This window comes from Bombina bombina, chromosome 6, assembly GCF_027579735.1.
Source record: "Bombina bombina isolate aBomBom1 chromosome 6, aBomBom1.pri, whole genome shotgun sequence".
Taxonomy (NCBI): domain Eukaryota; kingdom Metazoa; phylum Chordata; class Amphibia; order Anura; family Bombinatoridae; genus Bombina; species Bombina bombina.
The window spans coordinates 1,139,205,075-1,139,232,692 of NC_069504.1; the positions used below are offsets into that span (position 1 = coordinate 1,139,205,075).

Here is a 27,618-nt window from a genome sequence, read left to right on the forward strand (position 1 = left end):
GCTGTGCAATTCATTCTACATTTCATACATTTAAAACAGGCTGTACATGAACAGTATGCTGCAATATACAGTCCTCCTGTTATAATAAAGCAAATGAATATACAATGGCTATATAGCAGGTCTATAGCAGGCTGTGAATGTAGGTATCTCTATAACACAATATTATACATTAGCAAGAGCACTAGATAACAGCACTATTACCTGTCATGTAGTGCTACAGATGCTACCTAGGTATCTCTATAACACACAATATTATACATTAGCAAGAGCACTAGATAACAGCACTATTACCTGTCATGTAGTGCAAGAGATACTACCTCGGTATCTCTATCGCACATAATATTATACATTAGCAAGAGCACTAGATAACAGCAATATTACCTGTCATGTAGTGCTACAGATACTACCTAGGTATCTCTATAGCACATAATATTATACATTAGCAAGAGCACTAGATAACAACACTATTACCTGTCATGTAGTGATACAGATACTACCTAGGTATCTCTATAACACATAATATTATACATTAGCAAGAGCACTAGATAACAGCACTATTACCTGTCATGTAGTGATACAGATACTACCTAGGTATCTCTATAACACATAATATTATACATTAGCAAGAGCACTAGATAACAGCACTATTACCTGTCATGTAGTGCTACAGATACTACCTAGGTATCTCTATAACACACAATATTATACATTAGCAAGAGCACTAGATAACAGCACTATTACCTGTCATGTAGTGCTACAGATACTACCTAGGTATCTCTATAACACAATATTATACATTAGCAAGAGCACTAGATAACAGCACTATTACTTGTCATGTACTGCTACAGATACTACCTAGTTATCTCTATAACACACAATATTATACATTAGCAAGAGCACTAGATAACAGCACTATTACCTGTCATGTAGTGCTACAGATACTACCTAGGTATCTCTATAACACAATATTATACATTAGCAAGAGCACTAGATAACAGCACTATTACTTGTCATGTAGTGCTACAGATACTACCTAGGTATCTCTATAACAAAATATTATACATTAGCAAGAGCACTAGATAACAGCACTATTACCTGTCATGTAGTGCTACAGATAGTACCTAGGTATCTTTATAACACAATACTATACATTAGCAAGAGCACTAGATAACAGCACTATTACCTGTCGTGTAGTGCTGCAGATTCTATCTAGGTATCTATATAACACACAATATTATACAATAGCAAGAGCACTAGATAACAACACTATTACCTGTCATGTAGTGCTACAGATAGTACCTAGTTATCTCTATAACACACAATATTATACATTAGCAAGAGCACTAGATAACAGCACTATTACCTGTCATGTAGTGCTACAGATACTACCTAGGTATCTCTATAACACAATATTATACATTAGCAAGAGCACTAGATAACAGCACTATTACTTGTCATGTAGTGCTACAGATGCTACCTAGGTATCTCTATAACACACAATATTATACATTAGCAAGAGCACTAGATAACAGCACTATTACCTGTCATGTAGTGCTACAGATACTACCTAGGTATCTCTATAACACAATATTATACATTAGCAAGAGCACTAGATAACAGCACTATTACCTGTCATGTAGGTCTACAGATGCTTCCTAGGTATCTCTATAGCACAAAAAATTATACATTAGCAAGAGCACTAGATAACAGCATTATTACCTGTCATGTAGTGCTACAGATACTACCTAGGTATCTCTATAACACAATATTATATATTAGAAAGAGCACTAGATAACAGCACTATTACCTGTCATGTAGTGCTACAGATACTACCTAGGTATCTCTATAACATAATATTATACATTAGCAAGAGCACTAGATAACAGCACTATTACCTGTCATGTAGTGCTACATATACTATCTAGGTATCTCTATAACACACAATATTATACATTAGCAAGATCACTAGATAACAGCACTATTACCTGTCATGTAGTGCTACAGATGCTACCTAGGTATCTCTATAACACACAATATTATACATTAGCAAGAGCACTAGATAACAGCACTATTACCTGTCATGTAGTGCTACAGATGGTACCTAGGTATCTCTATAACACACAATATTATACATTAGCAAGAGCACTAGATAACAGCGCTATAACCTGTCATGTAGTGCTGCAGATACTACCTAGGTATCTCTATAACACAATATTATACATTAGCAAGAGCACTAGATAACAGCACTATTACCTGTCATGTACTGCTACAGATACTACCTAGGTATCTCTATAACATAATATTATACATTAGCAAGAGCACTAGATAACAGCACTATTACCTGTCATGTAGTACTACAGATACTACCTAGGTATCTCTATAACATAATATTATACATTAGCAAGAGCACTAGATAACAGCACTATTACCTGTCATGTAGTGCTACATATACTATCTAGGTATCTCTATAACACACAATATTATACATTAGCAAGATCACTAGATAACAGCACTATTACCTGTCATGTAGTGCTACAGATGCTACCTAGGTATCTCTATAACACACAATATTATACATTAGCAAGAGCACTAGATAACAGCACTATTACCTGTCATGTAGTGCTACAGATGGTACCTAGGTATCTCTATAACACACAATATTATACATTAGCAAGAGCACTAGATAACAGCGCTATAACCTGTCATGTAGTGCTGCAGATACTACCTAGGTATCTCTATGACACAATATTATACATTAGCAAGAGCACTAGATAACAGCACTATTACCTGTCATGTACTGCTACAGATACTACCTAGGTATCTCTATAACATAATATTATACATTAGCAAGAGCACTAGATAACAGCACTATTACCTGTCATGTACTGCTACAGATACTACCTAGGTATCTTTATAACATAATATTATACATTAGCAAGAGCACTAGATAACAGCACTATTACCTGTCATGTACTGCTACAGATACTACCTAGGTATCTCTATAACATACAATATTATACATTAGCAAGATCACTAGATAACAGCACTATTACCTGTCATGTAGTGCTACAGATACTACCTAGGTATCTCTATAACACACAATATTATACATTAGCAAGATCACTAGATAACAGCACTATTTCCTGTCATGTAGTGCTACAGATACTACCTAGGTATCTCTATAACACACAATATTATACATTAGCAAGATCACTAGATAACAGCACTATTACCTGTCATGTAGTGCTACAGATACTACCTAGGTATCTCTATAACACACAATATTATACATTAGCAAGAGCACTAGATAACAGTGCTATTACCTGTCATGTAGTGCTACATATACTACCTAGGTATCTCGATAACACAATATTATACATTAGCAAGAGCACTAGATAACAGCACTATTACCTGTCATGTAATGCTACAGACACTATCTAGGTATCTATATAACACACAATATTATACATTAGCAAGAGCACTAGATAACAGCACTATTACCTGTCATGTAGTGCTACAGATGCTACCTAGGTATCTCTATAGCACAAAAAATTATACATTAGCAAGAGCACTAGATAACAGCACTATTACCTGTCGTGTAGTGCTACAGATACTACCTAGGTATCTCTATAACACAATATTATATATTAGAAAGAGCACTAGATAACAGCACTATTACCTGTCATGTAGTGCTACAGATACTACCTAGGTATCTCTATAACACACAATATTATACATTAGCAAGAGCACTAGATAACAGCACTATTACCTGTCATGTAGTGCTACAGATGCTACCTAGGTATCTCTATAACACACAATATTATACATTAGCAAGAGCACTAGATAACAGCACTATTACCTGTCATGTAGTGCAAGAGATACTACCTAGGTATCTCTATAGCACATAATATTATACATTAGCAAGAGCACTAGATAACAGCACTATTACCTGTCATGTAGTGCTACAGATACTACCTAGGTATCTCTATAGCACATAATATTATACATTAGCAAGAGCACTAGATAACAACACTATTACCTGTCAAGTAGTGATACAGATACTACCTAGGTATCTCTATAACACATAATATTATACATTAGCAAGAGCACTAGATAACAGCACTATTACCTGTCATGTAGTGCTACAGATAGTACCTAGTTATCTCTATAACACACAATATTATACATTAGCAAGAGCACTAGGTAACAGCAGTATTACCTGTCATGTAGTGCTACAGATACTACCTAGGTATCTCTATAACACAATATTATACATTAGCAAGAGCACTAGATAACAGCACTATTACTTGTCATGTAGTGCTACAGATACTACCTAGGTATCTCTATAACAAAATATTATACATTAGCAAGAGCACTAGATAACAGCACTATTACCTGTCATGTACTGCTACAGATAGTACCTAGGTATCTCTATAACACAATATTATACATTAGCAAGAGCACTAGATAACAGCACTATTACCTGTCGTGTAGTGCTGCAGATACTATCTAGGTATCTATATAACACACAATATTATACATTAGCAAGAGCACTAGATAACAACACTATTACCTGTCATGTAGTGCTACAGATAGTACCTAGTTATCTCTATAACACACAATATTATACATTAGCAAGAGCACTTGATACCAGCACTATTACCTGTCATGTAGTGCTACAGATACTACCTAGGTATCTCTATAACACAATATTATACATTAGCAAGAGCACTAGATAACAGCACTATTACTTGTCATGTAGTGCTACAGATGCTACCTAGGTATCTCTATAACAAACAATATTATACATTAGCAAGAGCACTAGATAACAGCACTATTACCTGTCATGTAGTGCTACAGATACTACCTAGGTATCTCTATAACACAATATTATACATTAGCAAGAGCACTAGATAACAGCACTATTACCTGTCATGTAGTGCTACAGATAATACCTAGGTATCTCTATAGCACAAAAAATTATACATTAGCAAGAGCACTAGATAACAGCACTATTACCTGTCATGTAGTGCTACAGATGCTACCTAGGTATCTCTATAACGCAATATTATATATTAGAAAGAGCACTAGATAACAGCACTATTACCTGTCATGTAGTGCTACAGATACTACCTAGGTATCTCTATAACATAATATTATACATTAGCAAGAGCACTAGATAAAAGCACTATTACCTGTCATGTAGTGCTACAGATACTACCTTGGTATCTCTATAACATAATATTATACATTAGCAAGAGCACTAGATAACAGCACTATTACCTGTCATGTAGTGCTACATATACTATCTAGGTATCTCTATAACACACAATATTATACATTAGCAAGAGCACTAGATAACAGCACTATTACCTGTCATGTAGTGCTACAGATACTACCTAGGTATCTCTATAACACAATATTATACATTAGCAAGAGCACTAGATAACAGCACTATTACCTGTCATGTAGAGCTACAGATGCTACCTAGGTATCTCTATAGCACAAAAAATTATACATTAGCAAGAGCACTAGATAACAGCACTATTACCTGTCATGTAGTGCTACAGATGCTACCTAGGTATCTCTATAACACAATATTATATATTAGAAAGAGCACTAGATAACAGCACTATTACCTGTCATGTAGTGCTACAGATACTACCTAGGTATCTCTATAACATAATATTATACATTAGCAAGAATACTAGATAACAGCACTATTACCTGTCATGTAGTGCTACAGATACTACCTCGGTATCTCTATAACATAATATTATACATTAGCAAGAGTACTAGATAACAGCACTATTACCTGTCATGTAGTGCTACAGATACGACCTAGGTATCTCTATAACACAATATTATACATTAGCAAGAGCACTAGATAACAGCACTATTACTTGTCATGTAGTGCTACAGATACTACCTAGGTATCTCTATAACATAATATTATACATTAGCAAGAGCACTAGATAAAAGCACTATTACCTGTCATGTAGTGCTACAGATACTACCTAGGTATCTCTATAACATAATATTATACATTAGCAAGAGCACTAGATAACAGCACTATTACCTGTCATGTAGTGCTACATATACTATCTAGGTATCTCTATAACACACAATATTATACATTAGCAAGAGCACTAGATAACAGCACTATTACCTGTCATGTAGTGCTACAGATGGTACCTAGGTATCTCTATAACACACAATATTATACATTTGCAAGAGCACTAGATAACAGCGCTATTACCTGTCATGTAGTGCTGCAGATACTACCTAGGTATCTCTATAACACAATATTATACATTAGCAAGAGCACTAGATAACAGCACTATTACCTGTCATGTACTGCTACAGATACTACCTAGGTATCTCTATAACATAATATTATACATTAGCAAGAGCACTAGATAACAGCACTATTACCTGTCATGTAGTACTACAGATACTACCTAGGTATCTTTATAACATAATATTATACATTAGCAAGAGCACTAGATAACAGCACTATTACCTGTCATGTAGTACTACAGATACTACCTAGGTATCTTTATAACATAATATTATACATTAGCAAGAGCACTAGATAACAGCACTATTACCTGTCATGTACTGCTACAGATACTACCTAGGTATCTCTTTAACACACAATATTATACATTAGCAAGATCACTAGATAACAGCACTATTACCTGTCATGTAGTGCTACAGATACTACCTATGTATCTCTATAACACACAATATTATACATTAGCAAGATCACTAGATAACAGCACTATTACCTGTCATGTAGTGCTACAGATACTACCTAGGTATCTCTATAACACACAATATTATACATTAGCAAGAGCACTAGATAACAGTGCTATTACCTGTCATGTAGTGCTACATATACTACCTAGGTATCTCTATAACACAATATTATACATTAGCAAGAGCACTAGATAACAGCACTATTACCTGTCATGTAATGCTACAGACACTATCTAGGTATCTATATAACACACAATATTATACATTAGCAAGAGCACTAGATAACAGCACTATTACCTGTCATGTAGTGCTACAGATACTACCTAGGTATCTCTATAACACACAATATTATACATTAGCAAGAGCACTAGATAACAGCACTATTACCTGTCATGTAGTGCTACAGATACTACCTAGGTATCTCTATAACACAATATTATAAATTAGCAAGAGCACTAGATAACAGCACTATTACCTGTCATGTAGTGCTACAGATGCTACCTAGGTATCTCTATAGCACAAAAAATTATACATTAGCAAGAGCACTAGATAACAGCACTATTACCTGTCATGTAGTGCTACAGATACTACCTAGGTATCTCTATAACATAATATTATACATTAGCAAGAGTACTAGATAACACCACTATTACCTGTCATGTAGTGCTACAGATACTACCTCGGTATCTCTATAACATAATATTATACATTAGCAAGAGTAATAGATAACAGCACTATTACCTGTCATGTAGTGCTACAGATACTACCTAAGTATCTCTATAACACAATATTATACATTAGCAAGAGCACTAGATAACAGCACTATTACTTGTCATGTAGTGCTACAGATACTACCTCGGTATCTCTATAACATAATATTATACATTAGCAAGAGTACTAGATAACAGCACTATTACCTGTCATGTAGTTCTACAGATACTACCTAGGTGTCTCTATAACACAATATTATACATTAGCAAGAGCACTAGATAACAGCACTATTACTTGTCATGTAGTGCTACAGATACTACCTAGGTATCTCTATAACAAAATATTATACATTAGCAAGAGCACTAGATAACAGCACTATTACCTGTCATGTAGTGCTACAGATACTAACTAGGTATCTTTATAACATAATATTATACATTAGCAAGAGTACTAGATAACAGCACTATTACCTGTCATGTAGTGCTACAGATACTACCTAGGTATCTCTATAACACACAATATTATACATTAGCAAGAGCACTAGATAACAGCACTATTACCTGTCATGCAGTGCTACAGATATTACCTAGGTATCTTTATAACATAATATTATACATTAGCAAGAGCACTAGATAACAGCACTATTACCTGTCATGTAGTGCTACAGATACTACCTAGGTATCTCTATAACATACAATATTATACATTAGCAAGATCACTAGATAACAGCACTATTACCTGTCATGTAGTGCTACAGATACTACCTAGGTATCTCTATAACACACAATATTATACATTAGCAAGATCACTAGATAACAGCACTATTACCTGTCATGTAGTGCTACAGATACTACCTAGGTATCTCTATAACACAATATTATACATTAGCAAGAGCACTAGATAACAGTGCTATTACCTGTCATGTAGTGCTACAGATACTACCTAGGTATCTCTATAACACACAATATTATACATTTGCAAGATCACTAGATAACAGCACTATTACCTGTCATGTAGTGCTACAGATACTACCTAGGTATCTCTATAACACACAATATTATACATTAGCAAGAGCACTAGATAACAGTGCTATTACCTGTCATGTAGTGCTACATATACTACCCTACAGATACTACCTAGGTATCTCTATAATACACAATATTATACATTAGCAAGATCACTAGATAACAGCACTATTACCTGTCATGTAGTGCTACAGATACTACCTAGGTATCTCTATAGCACACAATATTATACATTAGCAAGAGCACTAGATAACAGCACTATTACCTGTCATGTAGTGCTACAGATACTACCTAGGTATCTCTATAACATAATATTATACATTAGCAAGAGCACTAGATAACAGCACTATTAACTGTCATGTAGTGCTACAGATACTACCTAGGTATCTCTATAACACATAATATTATACATAAGCAAGAGCACTAGATAACAGCACTATTACCTGTCATGTAGTGTTACAGATACTACCTAGGTATCTCTATAACACACAATATTATACATTAGCAAGAGCACTAGATAACAGCACTATTACCTGTCATGTAGTGCTACAGATACTACCTAGGTATCTCTATAACACACAATATTATACATTAGCAAGAGCACTAGATAACAGTGCTATTACCTGTCATGTAGTGCTACATATACTACCTAGGTATCTCTATAACACAATATTATACATTAGCAAGAGCACTAGATAACAGCACTATTACCTGTCATGTAATGCTACAGACACTATCTAGGTATCTATATAACACACAATATTATACATTAGCAAGAGCACTAGATAACAGCACTATTACCTGTCATGTAGTGCTACAGATACTACCTAGGTATCTCTATAACACACAATATTATACATTAGCAAGAGCACTAGATAACAGCACTATTACCTGTCATGTAGTGCTACAGATACTACCTAGGTATCTTTATAACACAATATTATAAATTAGCAAGAGCACTAGATAACAGCACTATTACCTGTCATGTAGTGCTACAGATGCTACCTAGGTATCTCTATAGCACAAAAAATTATACATTAGCAAGAGCACTAGATAACAGCACTATTACCTGTCATGTAGTGCTACAGATACTACCTAGGTATCTCTATAACATAATATTATACATTAGCAAGAGTACTAGATAACACCACTATTACCTGTCATGTAGTGCTACAGATACTACCTCGGTATCTCTATAACATAATATTATACATTAGCAAGAGTACTAGATAACAGCACTATTACCTGTCATGTAGTTCTACAGATACTACCTAGGTGTCTCTATAACACAATATTATACATTAGCAAGAGCACTAGATAACAGCACTATTACTTGTCATGTAGTGCTACAGATACTACCTAGGTATCTCTATAACAAAATATTATACATTAGCAAGAGCACTAGATAACAGCACTATTACCTGTCATGTAGTGCTACAGATACTAACTAGGTATCTTTATAACATAATATTATACATTAGCAAGAGTACTAGATAACAGCACTATTACCTGTCATGTAGTGCTACAGATACTACCTAGGTATCTCTATAACATAATATTATACATTAGCAAGAGCACTAGATAACAGCACTATTACCTGTCATGTAGTGCTACAGATACTACCTAGGTATCTTTATAACATAATATTATACATTAGCAAGAGCACTAGATAACAGCACTATTACCTGTCATGTAGTGCTACAGATACTACCTAGGTATCTCTATAACATACAATATTATACATTAGCAAGATCACTAGATAACAGCACTATTACCTGTCATGTAGTGCTACAGATACTACCTAGGTATCTCTATAACACACAATATTATACATTAGCAAGATCACTAGATAACAGCACTATTACCTGTCATGTAGTGCTACAGATACTACCTAGGTATCTCTATAACACAATATTATACATTAGCAAGAGCACTAGATAACAGTGATATTACCTGTCATGTAGTGCTACAGATACTACCTAGGTATCTCTATAACACACAATATTATACATTTGCAAGATCACTAGATAACAGCACTATTACCTGTCATGTAGTGCTACAGATACTACCTAGGTATCTCTATAACACACAATATTATACATTAGCAAGAGCACAAGATAACAGTGCTATTACCTGTCATGTAGTGCTACATATACTACCCTACAGATACTACCTAGGTATCTCTATAATACACAATATTATACATTAGCAAGATCACTAGATAACAGCACTATTACCTGTCATGTAGTGCTACAGATACTACCTAGGTATCTCTATAGCACACAATATTATACATTAGCAAGAGCACTAGATAACAGCACTATTACCTGTCATGTAGTGCTACAGATACTACCTAGGTATCTCTATAACATAATATTATACATTAGCAAGAGCACTAGATAACAGCACTATTAACTGTCATGTAGTGCTACAGATACTACCTAGGTATCTCTATAACACATAATATTATACATAAGCAAGAGCACTAGATAACAGCACTATTACCTGTCATGTAGTGTTACAGATACTACCTAGGTATCTCTATAACACACAATATTATACATTAGCAAGAGCACTAGATAACAGCACTATTGCCTGTCATGTAGTGCTACAGATACTACCTAGGTATCTCTATAACACACAATATTATACATTACGAAGAGCACTAGATAACAGCACTATTACCTGTCATGTAGTGCTACAGATACTACCTAGGTGTCTCTATAACACACAATATTATACATTAGCAAGAGCACTAGATAACAGCACTATTGCCTGTCATGTAGTGCTACAGATACTACCTAGGTATCTCTATAACACACAATATTATACATTAGCAAGACCACTAGATAACAGCACTATTACCTGTCATGTAGTGCTACAGATACTAACTAGGTATCTCTATAACACACAATATTATACATTAGCAAGATCACTAGATAACAGCACTATTACCTGTCATGTAGTGCTACAGATACTACCTAGGTATCTCTATAACACATAATATTATACATTAGCAAGAGCATTAGATAATAGCACTATTACCTGTCATGTAGTGCTACAGATACTACCTAGGTATCTCTATAACACAATATTATACATTAGCAAGAGCACTAGATAACAGCACTATTACCTGTCATGTAGTGCTACAGATGCTACCTAGGTATCTCTATAACACACAATATTATACATTAGCAAGATCACTGGATAACAGCACTATTACCTGTCATGCAGTGCTACAGATACTACCTAGGTATCTCTATAACACATAATATTATATATTAGCAAGAGCACTAGATAACAGCACTATTACCTGTCATGTAGTGCTACAGATACTACCTAGGTATCTCTATAACACACAATATTATACATTAGCAAGAGCACTAGATAACAGCACTATTACCTGTCATGTAGTGCTACAGATACTACCTAGGTATCTCTATAACACACAATATTATACATTAGCAAGAGCACTAGATAACAGTGCTATTACCTGTCATGTAGTGCTACATATACTACCTAGGTATCTCTATAACACAATATTATACATTAGCAAGAGCACTAGATAACAACACTATTACCTGTCATGTAATTCTACAGACACTATCTAGGTATCTATATAACACACAATATTATACATTAGCAAGAGCACTAGATAACAGCACTATTACCTGTCATGTAGTGCTACAGATACTACCTAGGTATCTCTATAACACAATATTATACATTAGCAAGAGCACTAGATAACAGCACTATTACTTGTCATGTAGTGCTACAGATACTACCTAGGTATCTCTATAACATAATATTATACATTAGCAAGAGCACTAGATAAAAGCACTATTACCTGTCATGTAGTGCTACAGATACTACCTAGGTATCTCTATAACATAATATTATACATTAGCAAGAGCACTAGATAACAGCACTATTACCTGTCATGTAGTGCTACATATACTATCTAGGTATCTCTATAACAAACAATATTATACATTAGCAAGAGCACTAGATAACAGCACTATTACCTGTCATGTAGTGCTACAGATGGTACCTAGGTATCTCTATAACACACAATATTATACATTAGCAAGAGCACTAGATAACAGCGCTATTACCTGTCATGTAGTGCTGCAGATACTACCTAGGTATCTCTATAACACAATATTATACATTAGCAAGAGCACTAGATAACAGCACTATTACCTGTCATGTACTGCTACAGATACTATCTAGGTATCTCTATAACATAATATTATACATTAGCAAGAGCACTAGATAACAGCACTATTACCTGTCATGTAGTGCTACAGATACTACCTAGGTATCTTTATAACATAATATTATACATTAGCAAGAGCACTAGATAACAGCACTATTACCTGTCATGTAGTACTACAGATACTACCTAGGTATCTTTATAACATAATATTATACATTAGCAAGAGCACTAGATAACAGCACTATTACCTGTCATGTACTGCTACAGATACTACCTAGGTATCTCTTTAACACACAATATTATACATTAGCAAGATCACTAGATAACAGCACTATTACCTGTCATGTAGTGCTACAGATACTACCTATGTATCTCTATAACACACAATATTATACATTAGCAAGATCACTAGATAACAGCACTATTACCTGTCATGTAGTGCTACAGATACTACCTAGGTATCTCTATAACACACAATATTATACATTAGCAAGAGCACTAGATAACAGTGCTATTACCTGTCATGTAATGCTACATATACTACCTAGGTATCTCTATAACACAATATTATACATTAGCAAGAGCACTAGATAACAGCACTATTACCTGTCATGTAATGCTACAGACACTATCTAGGTATCTATATAACACACAATATTATACATTAGCAAGAGCACTAGATAACAGCACTATTACCTGTCATGTAGTGCTACAGATACTACCTAGGTATCTCTATAACACACAATATTATACATTAGCAAGAGCACTAGATAACAGCACTATTACCTGTCATGTAGTGCTACAGATACTACCTAGGTATCTCTATAACATAATATTATACATTAGCAAGAGTACTAGATAACACCACTATTACCTGTCATGTAGTTCTACAGATACTACCTTGGTATCTCTATAACATAATATTATACATTAGCAAGAGTAATAGATAACAGCACTATTACCTGTCATGTAGTGCTACAGATACTACCTAGGTATCTCTATAACACAATATTATACATTAGCAAGAGCACTAGATAACAGCACTATTACTTGTCATGTAGTGCTACAGATACTACCTCGGTATCTCTATAACATAATATTATACATTAGCAAGAGTACTAGATAACAGCACTATTACCTGTCATGTAGTGCTACAGATACTACCTAGGTATCTCTATAACATAATATTATACATTAGCAAGAGCACTAGATAACAGCACTATTACCTGTCATGTAGTGCTACAGATACTACCTAGGTATCTTTATAACATAATATTATACATTAGCAAGAGCACTAGATAACAGCACTATTACCTGTCATGTAGTGCTACAGATACTACCTAGGTATCTCTATAACATACAATATTATACATTAGCAAGATCACTAGATAACAGCACTATTACCTGTCATGTAGTGCTACAGATACTACCTAGGTATCTCTATAACACACAATATTATACATTAGCAAGATCACTAGATAACAGCACTATTACCTGTCATGTAGTGCTACAGATACTACCTAGGTATCTCTATAGCACACAATATTATACATTAGCAAGAGCACTAGATAACAGCACTATTACCTGTCATGTAGTGCTACAGATACTACCTAGGTATCTCTATAACATAATATTATACATTAGCAAGAGCACTAGATAACAGCACTATTAACTGTCATGTAGTGCTACAGATACTACCTAGGTATCTCTATAACACATAATATTATACATAAGCAAGAGCACTAGATAACAGCACTATTACCTGTCATGTAGTGTTACAGATACTACCTAGGTATCTCTATAACACACAATATTATACATTAGCAAGAGCACTAGATAACAGCACTATTACCTGTCATGTAGTGCTACAGATACTACCTAGGTGTCTCTATAACACACAATATTATACATTAGCAAGAGCACTAGATAACAGCACTATTTCCTGTCATGTAGTGCTACAGATACTACCTAGGTATCTCTATAACACACAATATTATACATTAGCAAGACCACTAGATAACAGCACTATTACCTGTCATGTAGTGCTACAGATACTAACTAGGTATCTCTATAACACACAATATTATACATTAGCAAGATCACTAAATAACAGCACTATTACCTGTCATGTAGTGCTACAGATACTACCTAGGTATCTCTATAACACATAATATTATACATTAGCAAGAGCATTAGATAATAGCACTATTACCTGTCATGTAGTGCTACAGATACTACCTAGGTATCTCTATAACACAATATTATACATTAGCAAGAGCACTAGATAACAGCACTATTACCTGTCATGTAGTGCTACAGATGCTACCTAGGTATCTCTATAACACACAATATTATACATTAGCAAGATCACTGGATAACAGCACTATTACCTGTCATGCAGTGCTACAGATACTACCTAGGTATCTCTATAACACATAATATTATATATTAGCAAGAGCACTAGATAACAGCACTATTACCTGTCATGTAGTGCTACAGATACTACCTAGGTATCTCTATAACACACAATATTATACATTAGCAAGAGCACTAGATAACAGCACTATTACCTGTCATGTAGTGCTACAGATACTACCTAGGTATCTATATAACACACAATATTATACATTAGCAAGAGCACTAGATAACAGCACTATTACCTGTCATGTAGTGATACAGATACCACCTAGGTATCTCTATAACACATAATATTATACATTAGCAAGAGCATTACATAACAGCACTATTACCTGTCATGTAGTGTTACAGATACTACCTAGGTATCTCTATAACACAATATTATACAATAGCAAGATCACTAGATAACAGCACTATTACCTGTCATGTAGTGCTGCAGATACTACCTACGTATCTCTATAACATAATATTATACATTAGCAAGAGTACTAGATAACAGCACTATTACCTGTCATGTAGTGCTACAGATACTACCTAGGTATCTCTATAACACACAATATTATACATTAGCAAGAGCACTAGATAACAGCATTATTACCTGTCATGTAGTTCTACAGATACTACCTAGGTATCTCTATAACACAATATTATACATTAGCAAGAGCACTAGATAACAGCACTATTACCTGTCATGTAGTGCTTCAGATATTACCTAGGTATCTCTATAACACACAATATTATACATTAGCAAGAGTACTAGATAACAGCACTATTACCTGTCATATAGTGCTACAGATACTACCTAGGTATTTCTATAACACACAATATTATACATTAGTAATAGCACTAGGTAACAGCACTATTACCTGTCATGTAGTGCTACATATACTACCTAGGTATCTCTATAACATAATATTATACATTAGGAAGAACACTAGATAACAGCACTATTACCTGTCATGTAGTGCTACAGATACTACCTAGGTATCTCTATAACACAATATTATAAATTAGCAAGAGCACTAGATAACAGCACTATTACCTGTCATGTAGTGCTACAGATGCTACCTAGGTATCTCTATAACACAATATTATACATTAGCAAGAGCACTAGATAACAGCACTATTTACCTGTCATGTAGTGCTACAGATACTACCTAGGTATCTCTATAACACAATATTATACATTAGCAAGAGCACTAGATAACAGCACTATTACCTGTCATGTAGTGCTACAGATGCTACCTAGGTATCTCTATAACACAATATTATACATTAGCAAGAGCACTAGATAACAGCACTATTACCTGTCATGTAGAGCTACAGATACTACCTAGGTATCTCTTTAACACACAATATTATACATTAGCAAGAGCACTAGATAACAGCACTATTACCTGTCATGTAGTGCTACAGATACTACCTAGGTATCTCTATAACACAATATTATACATTAGCAAGAGCACTAGATAACAGCACTATAACCTGTCATGTAGTGCTACAGATGCTACCTAGGTATCTCTGTAACACACAATATTATACATTAGCAAGAGCACTAGATAACAGCACTGTTACCTGTCATGTATTGCTACAGATACTACCTAGGTATCTCTATAACATAATATTATACATTAGCAAGAGCACTAGATAACAGCACTATAACCTGTCATGTATTGCTACAGATACTACCTAGGTATCTCTATAACACAATATTATACATTAGCAAGAGCACTAGATAACAGCACTATTACCTGTCATGTATTGCTACAGATACTACCTAGGTATCTCTATAACACAATATTATACATTAGCAAGAGCACTAGATAACAGCACTATAACCTGTCATGTAGTGCTACAGATGCTACCTAGGTATCTCTATAACATAATATTATACATTAGCAAGAGCACTAGATAACAGCACTATTACCTGTCATGTAGTGCTACAGATACTACCTAGGTATCTCTATAACACACAATATTATACATTAGCAAGAGCACTAGATAACAGCACTATTACCTGTCATGTAGTGCTACAGATACTACCTAGGTATCTCTATAACACAATATTATACATTAGCAAGAGCACTAGATAACAGCACTATTACCTATCATGTAGTGCTACAGATGCTACCTAGGTATCTCTATAACACAATATTATACATTAGCAAGAGCACTAGATGGCAGCACTTTTTCCTGTCATGTAGTGCTACAGGCATGTGCACACTACCTATCTAGATATCTTTCACAAAAGATACCATGGGACTGAAGTTTATTTGGCAATAGAAGTAAGTTGGAAAATTGTATGCTCTGTCTGAATTACAATTCTTTTTATCCATTTTGATTTAACCTTAAGCCTTATTGGACTTGCCAAACCCATCCTCTCTTTTGTTTCATAACATTTACTGAAGATCCTTTGTAAGGGTTTTGCCTATGTGATCAGCATTATGAAATGGGGGTAAAGAAGGGAAATAAACTGTAAAAACGAATGTTAAACATCTCATCTAAACCTGCGGCTTTTTCTCCACTATAAAGTTCTTCCTGTTATTAACTGTCCCTATTAAAGTGAGTTGCATTTGTGCAATCAAACTGATACCTGTATTTCAGTAGCCATTGTATATACTAAGCAGTAGGAAATGTTCATATGGCTCCGTCTGTAGAATTCTTTGGATTTACAGTTTTTTTTTAGCTACTCCTTTTCTTGTTTCTTTAGAAACTAACAGTCCGGCACAAGCTGTTATTTCCTATTTCTGTTATATGTTCTTCTTAACAGGTCCTATTTCATTCTTTCCTTTCCTTTCTCTGTCTTTCTTTTCTACCTTGTAGCACCGGGTGTCCTCCATCTTGGACGCAGACCTTGTGTTAGTGTTTTCCGAGGGTATTTTGATAGAGAGTGACACAGCTACAAATCTCCTCTCAAACACGGATGGCCTTTTTACCTACCTTGTCAGAAGCCACAAGTAGATTACACCAGTCCTACGAACTCTCCTGTGTTTCTGGTTGGTACGCTAGAATAGAAGCGCCATTTTCCTCTAATCTTCTGCATTATACAGAATTTGTATTTACTGACTAGTAAGGATGAGTCTATGCATGAGGCTCTAAGTATGTGGGAAGAACATACAAGGAAATACAGTTTCATTCATTTCCCATATGAAGTGTTTGGTGATGTAGAATGAAAACTTAAATTATTTGAATTTATTTTGAAACAGAACTGTGCTTGAACCAGCTCCAGATCTGACAAGATTAGCTGCAAAATTATCCCAATGTCCAATGACAAAGCCCCATGATTGTCTACCAAACGCAGGAATCTGGCCATGATACATTCCTGTATTCTTATAGACAAATGTAATCAGTGGCCCCGCACACAATATACTCAGAATGTCTTCATTCTAAAAGTAAAAAAAAAGCTGTATTATGAGCAGAAGATATATATATATATATATATATATATATATATATATATATAGATATATATATATATATATATATATATATATATATATATATATATATATATATATATATATTGTGGGTATAAAATGTAAATGCTTTTACTTTTTGAATGAACATTTTTCAGTGTATTGTGTGCAAGGACACTAGTCATATTGTGGGGACACTGATTATATTTGAACATATGAAATGTTTGTTCACCCACTAAATAACAGCAGATCCTAAATTAATAAATGCAGTGATTTTAGTGTCATTAATGAGTACATGAACTTGTGGCTGAGTTAGGTTGCACTTGCTGTTTACTACAAATATATATTTGTCATCATTGTTTGAGTATTGTCCTTTGTAATCAGGAGACCTAACTAGATTTATTTCCCACTGCTCTGATGTATGTGTCTCAGTATGTGATTGATGTCTTTGATTACAATTTTGTTCTACGTTGCTTTGCATGATGAGTACATTTTCCACCTGCCCTGCATTGCTTGTTCCTTGCTGGACAAGTCATATTATGTGGAAAGATACCACCAATTTCTGCATAACAGTTTCTTGTGGGCTATTCTGTTGAACTGTGTTTTTGAACTCTATTTATAACTGATCATCAGTAGATCTATTCTCTATGCGTGTCAGCAATATCTACTGTTCTGCCATAATCAAGTCTTTTAATAATTGTTTAGATTGTCTAAAGAAACACTCAAGTCAAAATTAAACTTTCATGAATCAGATAGAGCCATAATTTTAAACAATTTTCCATTTCACTTCCATTACCAAAATGTGCACAGTATTTTATATTTACACTTTTTGAGTCACCAGCTACTACTGAACAAGTGCAAGAAATCACAGAATATACGTATATGCATTTGTAATTGGCTGATGGCTGTCACATGATGCAGTGGGAGGGGAAATAGACGGAACTTTAAAATGTGTCAGAAAAAAATCTACTACTCATTTGAAGTTCACACTAAGGGGCCGATTTAACAATGTGCGAGCGGACATGATCCGCTGTAGCGTATCATGTCCGCCGCACATCGATAAATGCTGAAAGCATACTCTGTCAGCATTTATCATTGCACAAGAAGTTCTAGTGAAATGCTTGTGCAATGCCGCCCCTGCACATTCGCGGCCACTAGCAGTGGGTGTCAATTAACCCGATTGTATCGGATCGGGCGGATTGCTGTCCTCAGAGGTAGCAGACGAGTTATGGAGCAGTGGTCTTAAGACCGCCGCTTCTTATCTCCTGTTCCCGCATGAACCTTCACATTCGGGCCTTAATAAACCGGCTCCTAAGTGCTATTGTATTGTCTTGTTATCTTGCATCTAATGTATTTGCTGGTCCTTAAAGGGACATTTCACATTAGATTTTACTTTGCATAAATGTTTTGTAGATGATCCATTTATATAGCCTATACAGGGTTTTTTTTTAAAATGTATAGTTTTGCTTATTTTTTAAATAACATTTTGCTGATTTTTAGACTCCTAACCAAGCCCCAAAGTTTTAAAGTATACTGATGTCTACAGACTCCAGCTTTCTCCTAAGTATTTTCATATGCAGAGGAAGGGGGAGGGGGGGGGGGGTGTGTGCTTTTTTTTTTGCTATACATCAACTTTCAGTTGTGTGTTCCAGCTACCTTTTCAACAGAGCTAAACTGGGAGCTTCTAAGTAAGTTTTTAAATGGTTTTATACTACATTTTAGATCAGTATCTGTGCATATTATTCTTTATAGTAGTGTCTATTACATGCAGTTATTTGCAAATTGGTGCATACTGTCCCCTTAAGTTTTGAAGAAGTGCAGCTTTGTATTATTTGTGCTTTTATTTCATTTTCAGCATCATTAAAACTCACAACTCTTTGCTAGTAAACATAACCTTGTTTGAAATGCATCTAAAGGTTGCGTTGCCTGTCTGAATATGTATATTTCATACTGAGAGCTAGATCACAAGTGGAGCGATATTTTGCGTTTTTGCTATAGCGAAAACTCTGCTAGGATTTTCACTTTTGCACTAGTCGGATTGTGCTGGTATTACAAGTTCAAAGTAAACTTTTTCTCTAGTGGTAACCCAAATCGAGCAAAAAATTTAAATTTGAATATCGCAATCACGTTTTCGCATTCCCCCATAGAAGTCAAAGGAGAAAAAAAAAGTAGAAAAAAAAACTACCACCAGACTCTCACGCAAACACTATGACATATTCTCATTAGTGCAAACCCGACATGAAAATATGAATATTTCATATTTTACTGTTCTAGAATATGTTATAATTATTCATAAATAAATATTTCTACATATATCTGACAGTTTTTAAAACAAATATATATTTATACCTATATATATATATATACTGATTCAAGTAGGTTTCCCTGAAGGTTGCGCTCTCCCTGAGCGTCTTCTCTGTAACACGTACCCGGCACAATGGAGAGTGGGCGGGGGGGACACCCCCTTGACGGATCCTCTGATTGGCTGCAGCTCCAAGCGTGTCTGCCACACATGCACACAACACAAGTAGGAATCAAAAGCGGAGATATGCGCTCAATGAGCTTGAGGGATAATCCAAGTAGAGTGAGCCCAGGCAGGTGGTTAGTTAAAAACCAATATTTATTGAAGCATACATTAAAAGTCAAAATAAGGACCAAATACAAAAAGTCCCAGTAAAAAGCCAGCAGTGACTCAGAACAGTCAGGTTAGTGAACTGATCCTCCTGCATGAGGATCAGTTCACTAACCTGACTGTTCTGAGTCACTAACGCGTTTCACGGAGGATCCGCTTCGTCAGAGGCTTTTGACAGCCCACTTTACTGCTGACTTTTATTCACATGAGTCAGAGCACGCCCACCCCTACGTCACTGCTCTTATCTAGTGATATTCATCCGATACTTTTCTTACAAACAATTGCACTATGCAAGCAAGTGAAAATTTTGAGTAAAAAAAAATATATATATGTACATACACCATGCTGCCAATGGAAGGGTATAAAAATAGTGAATGCATAATCTCTTCAAACTTGTTAAACATTCATAATAATTTTTTTAAAATAAATAGATAACATTTGTATCCCTATTCCCTTCATCTATCTGCATACTCCCTATAAACAGGATATAATATTCATTGAAAATATATATATATATATACACATGAAACCAATTTACTTATGCGTTCCCATTTGCCTATATATTTTACATTTAAAAACCCATTCTAAACTGACTCAAGAATGCAAAAGACTGACCTAATTGATGGGTATAAAATAATCCCTAATCTTAATGCTGAACATGTTAATGAAATGATGTATGCAATCCAATTTGTCTGCATACACTACTTGTGAATTAAAATGTGATATTTGATTCTATTATTATTGTTAAAATAATAATAATACAACAATAATAATAATTAACACTATATTTAAAAAGTGCCAGAGCTACATTATATATATTTTTTATTTATATCTATCTATCTATCTATCTATCTATCTATCTATCTATCTATCTATCTATAGATATATATATATATATATATATATATATATGATACCCCTGATTTGAACATACAAAGCTCAACAAAAGGGAGAGAAGAGTGATAGGGAGAAAAAGAGTCTATTAACATAGGGAAAGGCTAGAAATTGATTGGATAATAAATATCTAAAAGAACCCAAAATACATCTCCCTATAGATTTTATATTTGATAGTCTCCATATAAAATTATCATCAAAATAAAAAAATATAAAAAAATACCAACAATAACAACAGAATGGGAGACCACATTCTCACACCAAAAAAGCTTGAATGTCCACCTCCCTATTCATTCCCAGTGGTTCTAGGGTTTGCAGCTTGTGGATCCAAAAGGTTTCTCTTTTTCTTAATAAAAGTAACCTGTTTCCTCTTCTCTCATCTAGAACCACTTGTTCTATTGCTGCAAATTTCAAACCAGAATTGTCATTCTTATGATATTCCCTAAAATGGTCAGTAACACCATGTACCACATTCCCCTTTTCAATATTTTTCAGATGTTCTATCACTCTCCTTTTGATGGTTCTTTTAGTTCTTCCTATATATTGTTTTTTACATGGACATTCTAACATATACACCACATACTTAGAATGGCAATTCATAGTATGTTTAATCTCCAGTGTATGCCCATTTGAACTAGAGGTGATGGCCCATATTTATCAAGGTCTGTCGGACCTGATCCAACAGTGCGGATCAGGTCCGACAGACCTCGCTGAATACGGCGAGCAATATGTTGTATTCAGCTGCTGGTGCAACGCCGCCCCTTGCAGACTCGCGGCCAATAGGCCGCCAGCAGGGGGGTGTCAATCAACCCAAACGTACTCGATTGGGTTGATTTCCGGCGATGTCTGTCCGCCTGCTCTGAGCAGGCGGACAGGTTATGGAGCAGCGGTCTTTGTGACCACTGCTTCATAACTGCTGTTTCTGGCGAGCCTGCAGGCTCGCCAGAAACACGGGGCATCAAGCGCCATTCGGAGCTTGATAAATATGCCCCGATGTGTTTATTATTTTGATGAATTATTGGACACGTGTTACACCCTTTCCTATTGAACCTGAAGAAACCTTTATTTGACTTATTCAACCACTTTCCTTTTTCATTTTTATCCCTTAATTTGCTTGGTGCTAAGATTTCTTTCAAGTTTTTGTTTTTCTTAAAAACTACTCTTGGTGTAGGCTCTAGTGTTTTGTTAAGGAGGGGGTCTTGTAATAAGACATGCCAATGCTTCCTGATTGCTTTCTTAATTGTATTTGATTCTCTATTGCATTTAGTCAGAAAAATATTATTTTGCATATTTTCTTGTTTTTTTCCTTTTTGGCAATCTAGAAGTGTGGATCTGTCTAAATTTCTTGCCTTTTCATAGCATGTCTCAATAATTTCCTTTTTATAACCTTTGGCTTTAAATTTGGTTTTTAGTTTATTTGCCTCTTGCTCAAAAGCAACCATGTTTGAACAGGTCCTTCTCACTCTCTGGAACTGTCCATAAGGAATATTATTTATCATCAAAATAAAAAAATACCATCAAAATAAAAAAATATAAAAAAATACCAACAATAACAACAGAATGGAAGACCACGTTCTCACACCAAAAAAGCTTGAATGTCCACCTCCCTATTCATTCCCAGTGGTTCTAGGGTTTGCAGCTTGTGGATCCAAAAGGTTTCTCTTTTTCTTAATAAGAGTAACATGTTTCCTCTTCTCTCATCTAGAACCACTTGTTCTATTGCTACGAATTTCAAACCAGAATTGTCATTCTTATGAAATTCCCTAAACTGGTCAGTAACACCATGTACCACATTCCCCTTTTCAATATTTTTCAGATGTTCCATCACTCTCCTTTTGATGGTTCTTTTAGTTCTTCCTATATATTGTTTTTTACATGGACATTCTAACATATACACTACATATTTAGAATGACAATTCATAGTATGTTTAATCTCCAGTGTATGCCCATTTGAACTAGAGGTGATGTGTTTATTATTGTGATGAATTATCGGACACGTGTTACACCCTTTCCTATTGAACCTGAAGAAACCTTTATTTGATTTATTCAACCACTTTCCTTTTTCATTTTAATCCCTTAATTTACTTGGTGCTAAGATTTCTTTCAAGTTTTTGTTTTTCCTAAAAACTACTCTTGGTGTAGGCTCTAGTGTTTTGTTAAGGAGGGGGTCTTGTAATAAGACTTGCCAATGCTTCCTGATTGCTTTCTTAATTGTATTTGATTATTGTATTTAGTCAGAAAAATATTGTTTTGCATATTTTCTTGTTTTTTCCTCTTTGGCAATCTAGAAGTGTGGATCTGTCTAAATTTCTTGCCTTGTCATAGCATGTCTCAATAATTTCCTTTTCATAACCTTTGGCTTTAAATTTGGTTTTTAGTTTATTTGCCTCTTGCTCAAAAGCAACTATGTTTGAACACTTCCTTCTCACTCTCTGAAACTGTCCATAAGGAATATTATTTATCCAGTTCCTATGATGTCCACTAAAGGCATGTAGATAGCTGTTAGAATCTGTATCCTTACTATATAAATTTGTGGTAATACATTCCTGTTCCGAAGATAGAATTATATCTAAAAATTCTATTTTTTGCTCATTATGTTTTTTGGTAAATTTGAGATTAAAATTGTTATTATTAACGTACTGGAAGAAGGTATCTACCGAATTATCATCCCCATTCCAAACAATTATTATATCGTCTATAAAACGTTTCCATAGAATAATATTGTTGAGATGGGGGTTGTTTTTTCAAATAAAATTTTCTTCCCAAAATCCCATATATAGATTTGCATAATTGGGGGCAAAGCGAGTCCCCATTGCTGTGCCCCCAATTTGCAAGAAAAATTGGTGTTCAAATAGGAAATAGTTTTTCTTGAGGATAAAGTTGAACTTGCTCTTATCTTCTAGCAAATGATCATGTTTTTGAAGAAAAAAGGCAATACTTTCTATTCCTTGATTATGGGGGATGCAGGTATATAAGGATGTGACATCTAAAGTGATCCACCTATAGCCCGGTTTCCACACAATTTTTTCCACCACATTTAGAATATGTGGTGTGTCTCTTAAATAAGATTTTAGAGACATAACCATTGGTTTGAGATAGCTGTCCAGAAATTGTGACAGATTACATGTCAAGGAATCGATACCCGATACAATGGGTCTTCCTGGCGGTTTGTCCTGATTTTTATGGATCTTTGGCAGGTGGTAAAAAATTGCCACCCTGCATTTATCTTGAAAAAGAAAACTGTACTCATCCTTAGTAAGTGTTCCCCCCGCCAGATAATCATCCAGAAATTATTTAATTTCTTTTACAAATTGGTTTGTAGGATCTTGCTTTAATTTCTTATAAGTTGCAATATCACTTAGAATATTATTTGCTTCTGCAATATAGTCCTCTTTATCTTATATGACTATATCCCCCCCCCCCCTTATCAGCCTCCCTTATCACTATCATGGGGTCCTTCATTAAATTTATCAATGCTTGTTTCTCAAATTTATTCATATTGGTTTTTTGTTGTTTATCTTTATTTTCATATGTCTTACATATTTTACTGAGTTCTTTTTCCACTCATTTATGAAAAACAGGGATAAAATGTCCCTGATATTGAACCGGGAAGAAAACTGACTTAGATTTAAATGAGTTCTTTTGTCCTTCTTTATTTCCCTCAAAGTCTAAATTTTGTAAGAGGTTTAGAATATAGTAATCTAGACCATCTTTCCAGCAATCCTGGCCTTTGCTTTCCATTTCTAAGAAGATTAACCCATACAATGTATCCATATCATTTTTATTTATGTGATTTTCTGTTTTACCTGTATTTTTCTGAAAATATCTAGTGAGTGTCCATTTTCTAATGAATCTATTTAAATCTAGGAAAAGTTCAAACTAATTTGGTCCCTGTGTGGGGGCAAAGCTGAGTCCTTTCCTTAATAGACTCAATTCCGCAGGGTTTTCTTTTTTTGAAAAATTAAATATTTTTGTGCACTCTTGTTTTAATTCTATTTTCTCCTTTTTGTTTCGTACAATTCTTCCTCCCCGCTGTCCTCGTCGGACTCTATAGGTCTTTTTTGTCCTGCTTTCTTGTACATGTAATGAGTTATTGGTTGTGTATCCCCCCAAGTCCTTTCTATTGGTGGTCTGGTGGGTTTTACTCGTTTGTCTAAAAAGGGAGAGGAAGCAAGTGAGGATTGTGCCATCATGTTGCACTCTAAATTTTTGTTCCCACTTCTATCGTAATTAGGGACATCCTTCCCCTTCTTGGTAAAAAAGTGTGCACTCTCATTACTGCTATACTGTTGTATATATGTTTTATTTTGAAAATATTGGGATACATTACTTTGTTTTCCCTGATTTCCTATTCTTTCATCATAATTGGAGTTCTTTCTCCAATTCTGATTTGGAATATATCTCTTATTTTTCTGTTGTGGTTTTTCTTTATAAGTCTTTTTTCCCTTTGGTTGTCCATTAATATATGTCCTGGTGTTATGACCATATGGATTTTTTTTTTTTTTTTTTTTAATTATTTATTTTTATATTTATTTATTTTTTATACATTTTATATGAAACTTACAATACAGTAAATAATCATGTCATATCTGGCTATAAATGCACAATTATATTGAAAATCCTCTTTTTTGTTTTTGATTCCCCCATGCAAAAATACAGGTCTCTCTTGGACCTTTTCTAATGGTAAATTGAGGCTAGAGGGGTTGATGATCTTTGTAGAATGACAAAAATACAAAAATAACAAAAATAACAAACAACTGCATCATTTAAAAATTATACATAATATGAGGAAACTACTTGTCTCCAATGACTTGTGATAGATGCATGAGTCAGAACTGGTTATTTTAACAGCACATATCACGCAAAAGTAAACAGCCAACATTTCTAAACTATATACTGAAAAAGAAAGCTAAGCTAAACAGATAATTAATTGTTTCCCTGAATATTACGTCTATATGAGATGACCTGAACAATTAGCAATATAGATTCTAGGGATGTTATCAGACACCTACCCTGGGCATAACTACGTGGTACAAACCCTGATCTTTAACTCACTATACACACAGTTTAAAAATCTACTATTTAAGGTATAGTTCTTATTGTTTCATTTGATGATGAATATTTGGGTCTCCAGCATCGGCCCCGGCCGCGGACCGCTTAGGAACCCACCTTGGTATACTTTTTCTTACAAGAACTGAGGCAGCGTGCGTAATAATGATCCCTTTTGACAAGTGTTAAATTATGTCTCTCTAGAGGTCCCCCCCTAAACCCCGCAAGAAACATGCAAATTATAAAAGGCCATTAGCTCTCATACTGTGCCTCTTGCAGATTGTCAGTGTGTACATATAATCAAGACTTGCTTGTATTTTGTATAAATCACCAGTATTAATGCCTGACGCCAGAAAGTTCAGAGCTTTAAAAGGCAGGGAAACGTTGGTATTTACACTTTCTCTGATATCTGTTTAAATGAACAAGCTCCTTAAAGTAAAGACACATGGGTAAAAATAAAAAGAGAAACATCTATCATATACTGGCTAACAA

The 27,618-nt window shown here is 34.6% G+C and overlaps 1 protein-coding gene across 2 annotated transcripts in view; it reads left to right on the forward strand.

Annotated features, from left to right (window-relative positions):
• ABCC9 (ATP binding cassette subfamily C member 9) overlaps positions 1–27,618 on the forward strand; it is a gene marked incomplete in the record, with an annotated part of 749,052 nt that overhangs the window by 659,038 nt on the left and 62,396 nt on the right. The window contains 1 exon segment of one of the 2 annotated variants that reach the window (XM_053719116.1): positions 17,959–18,131. Within the exon segment in view, the coding sequence (XP_053575091.1) occupies positions 17,959–18,096 (138 nt within the window). 2 annotated transcript variants of the gene reach the window in all.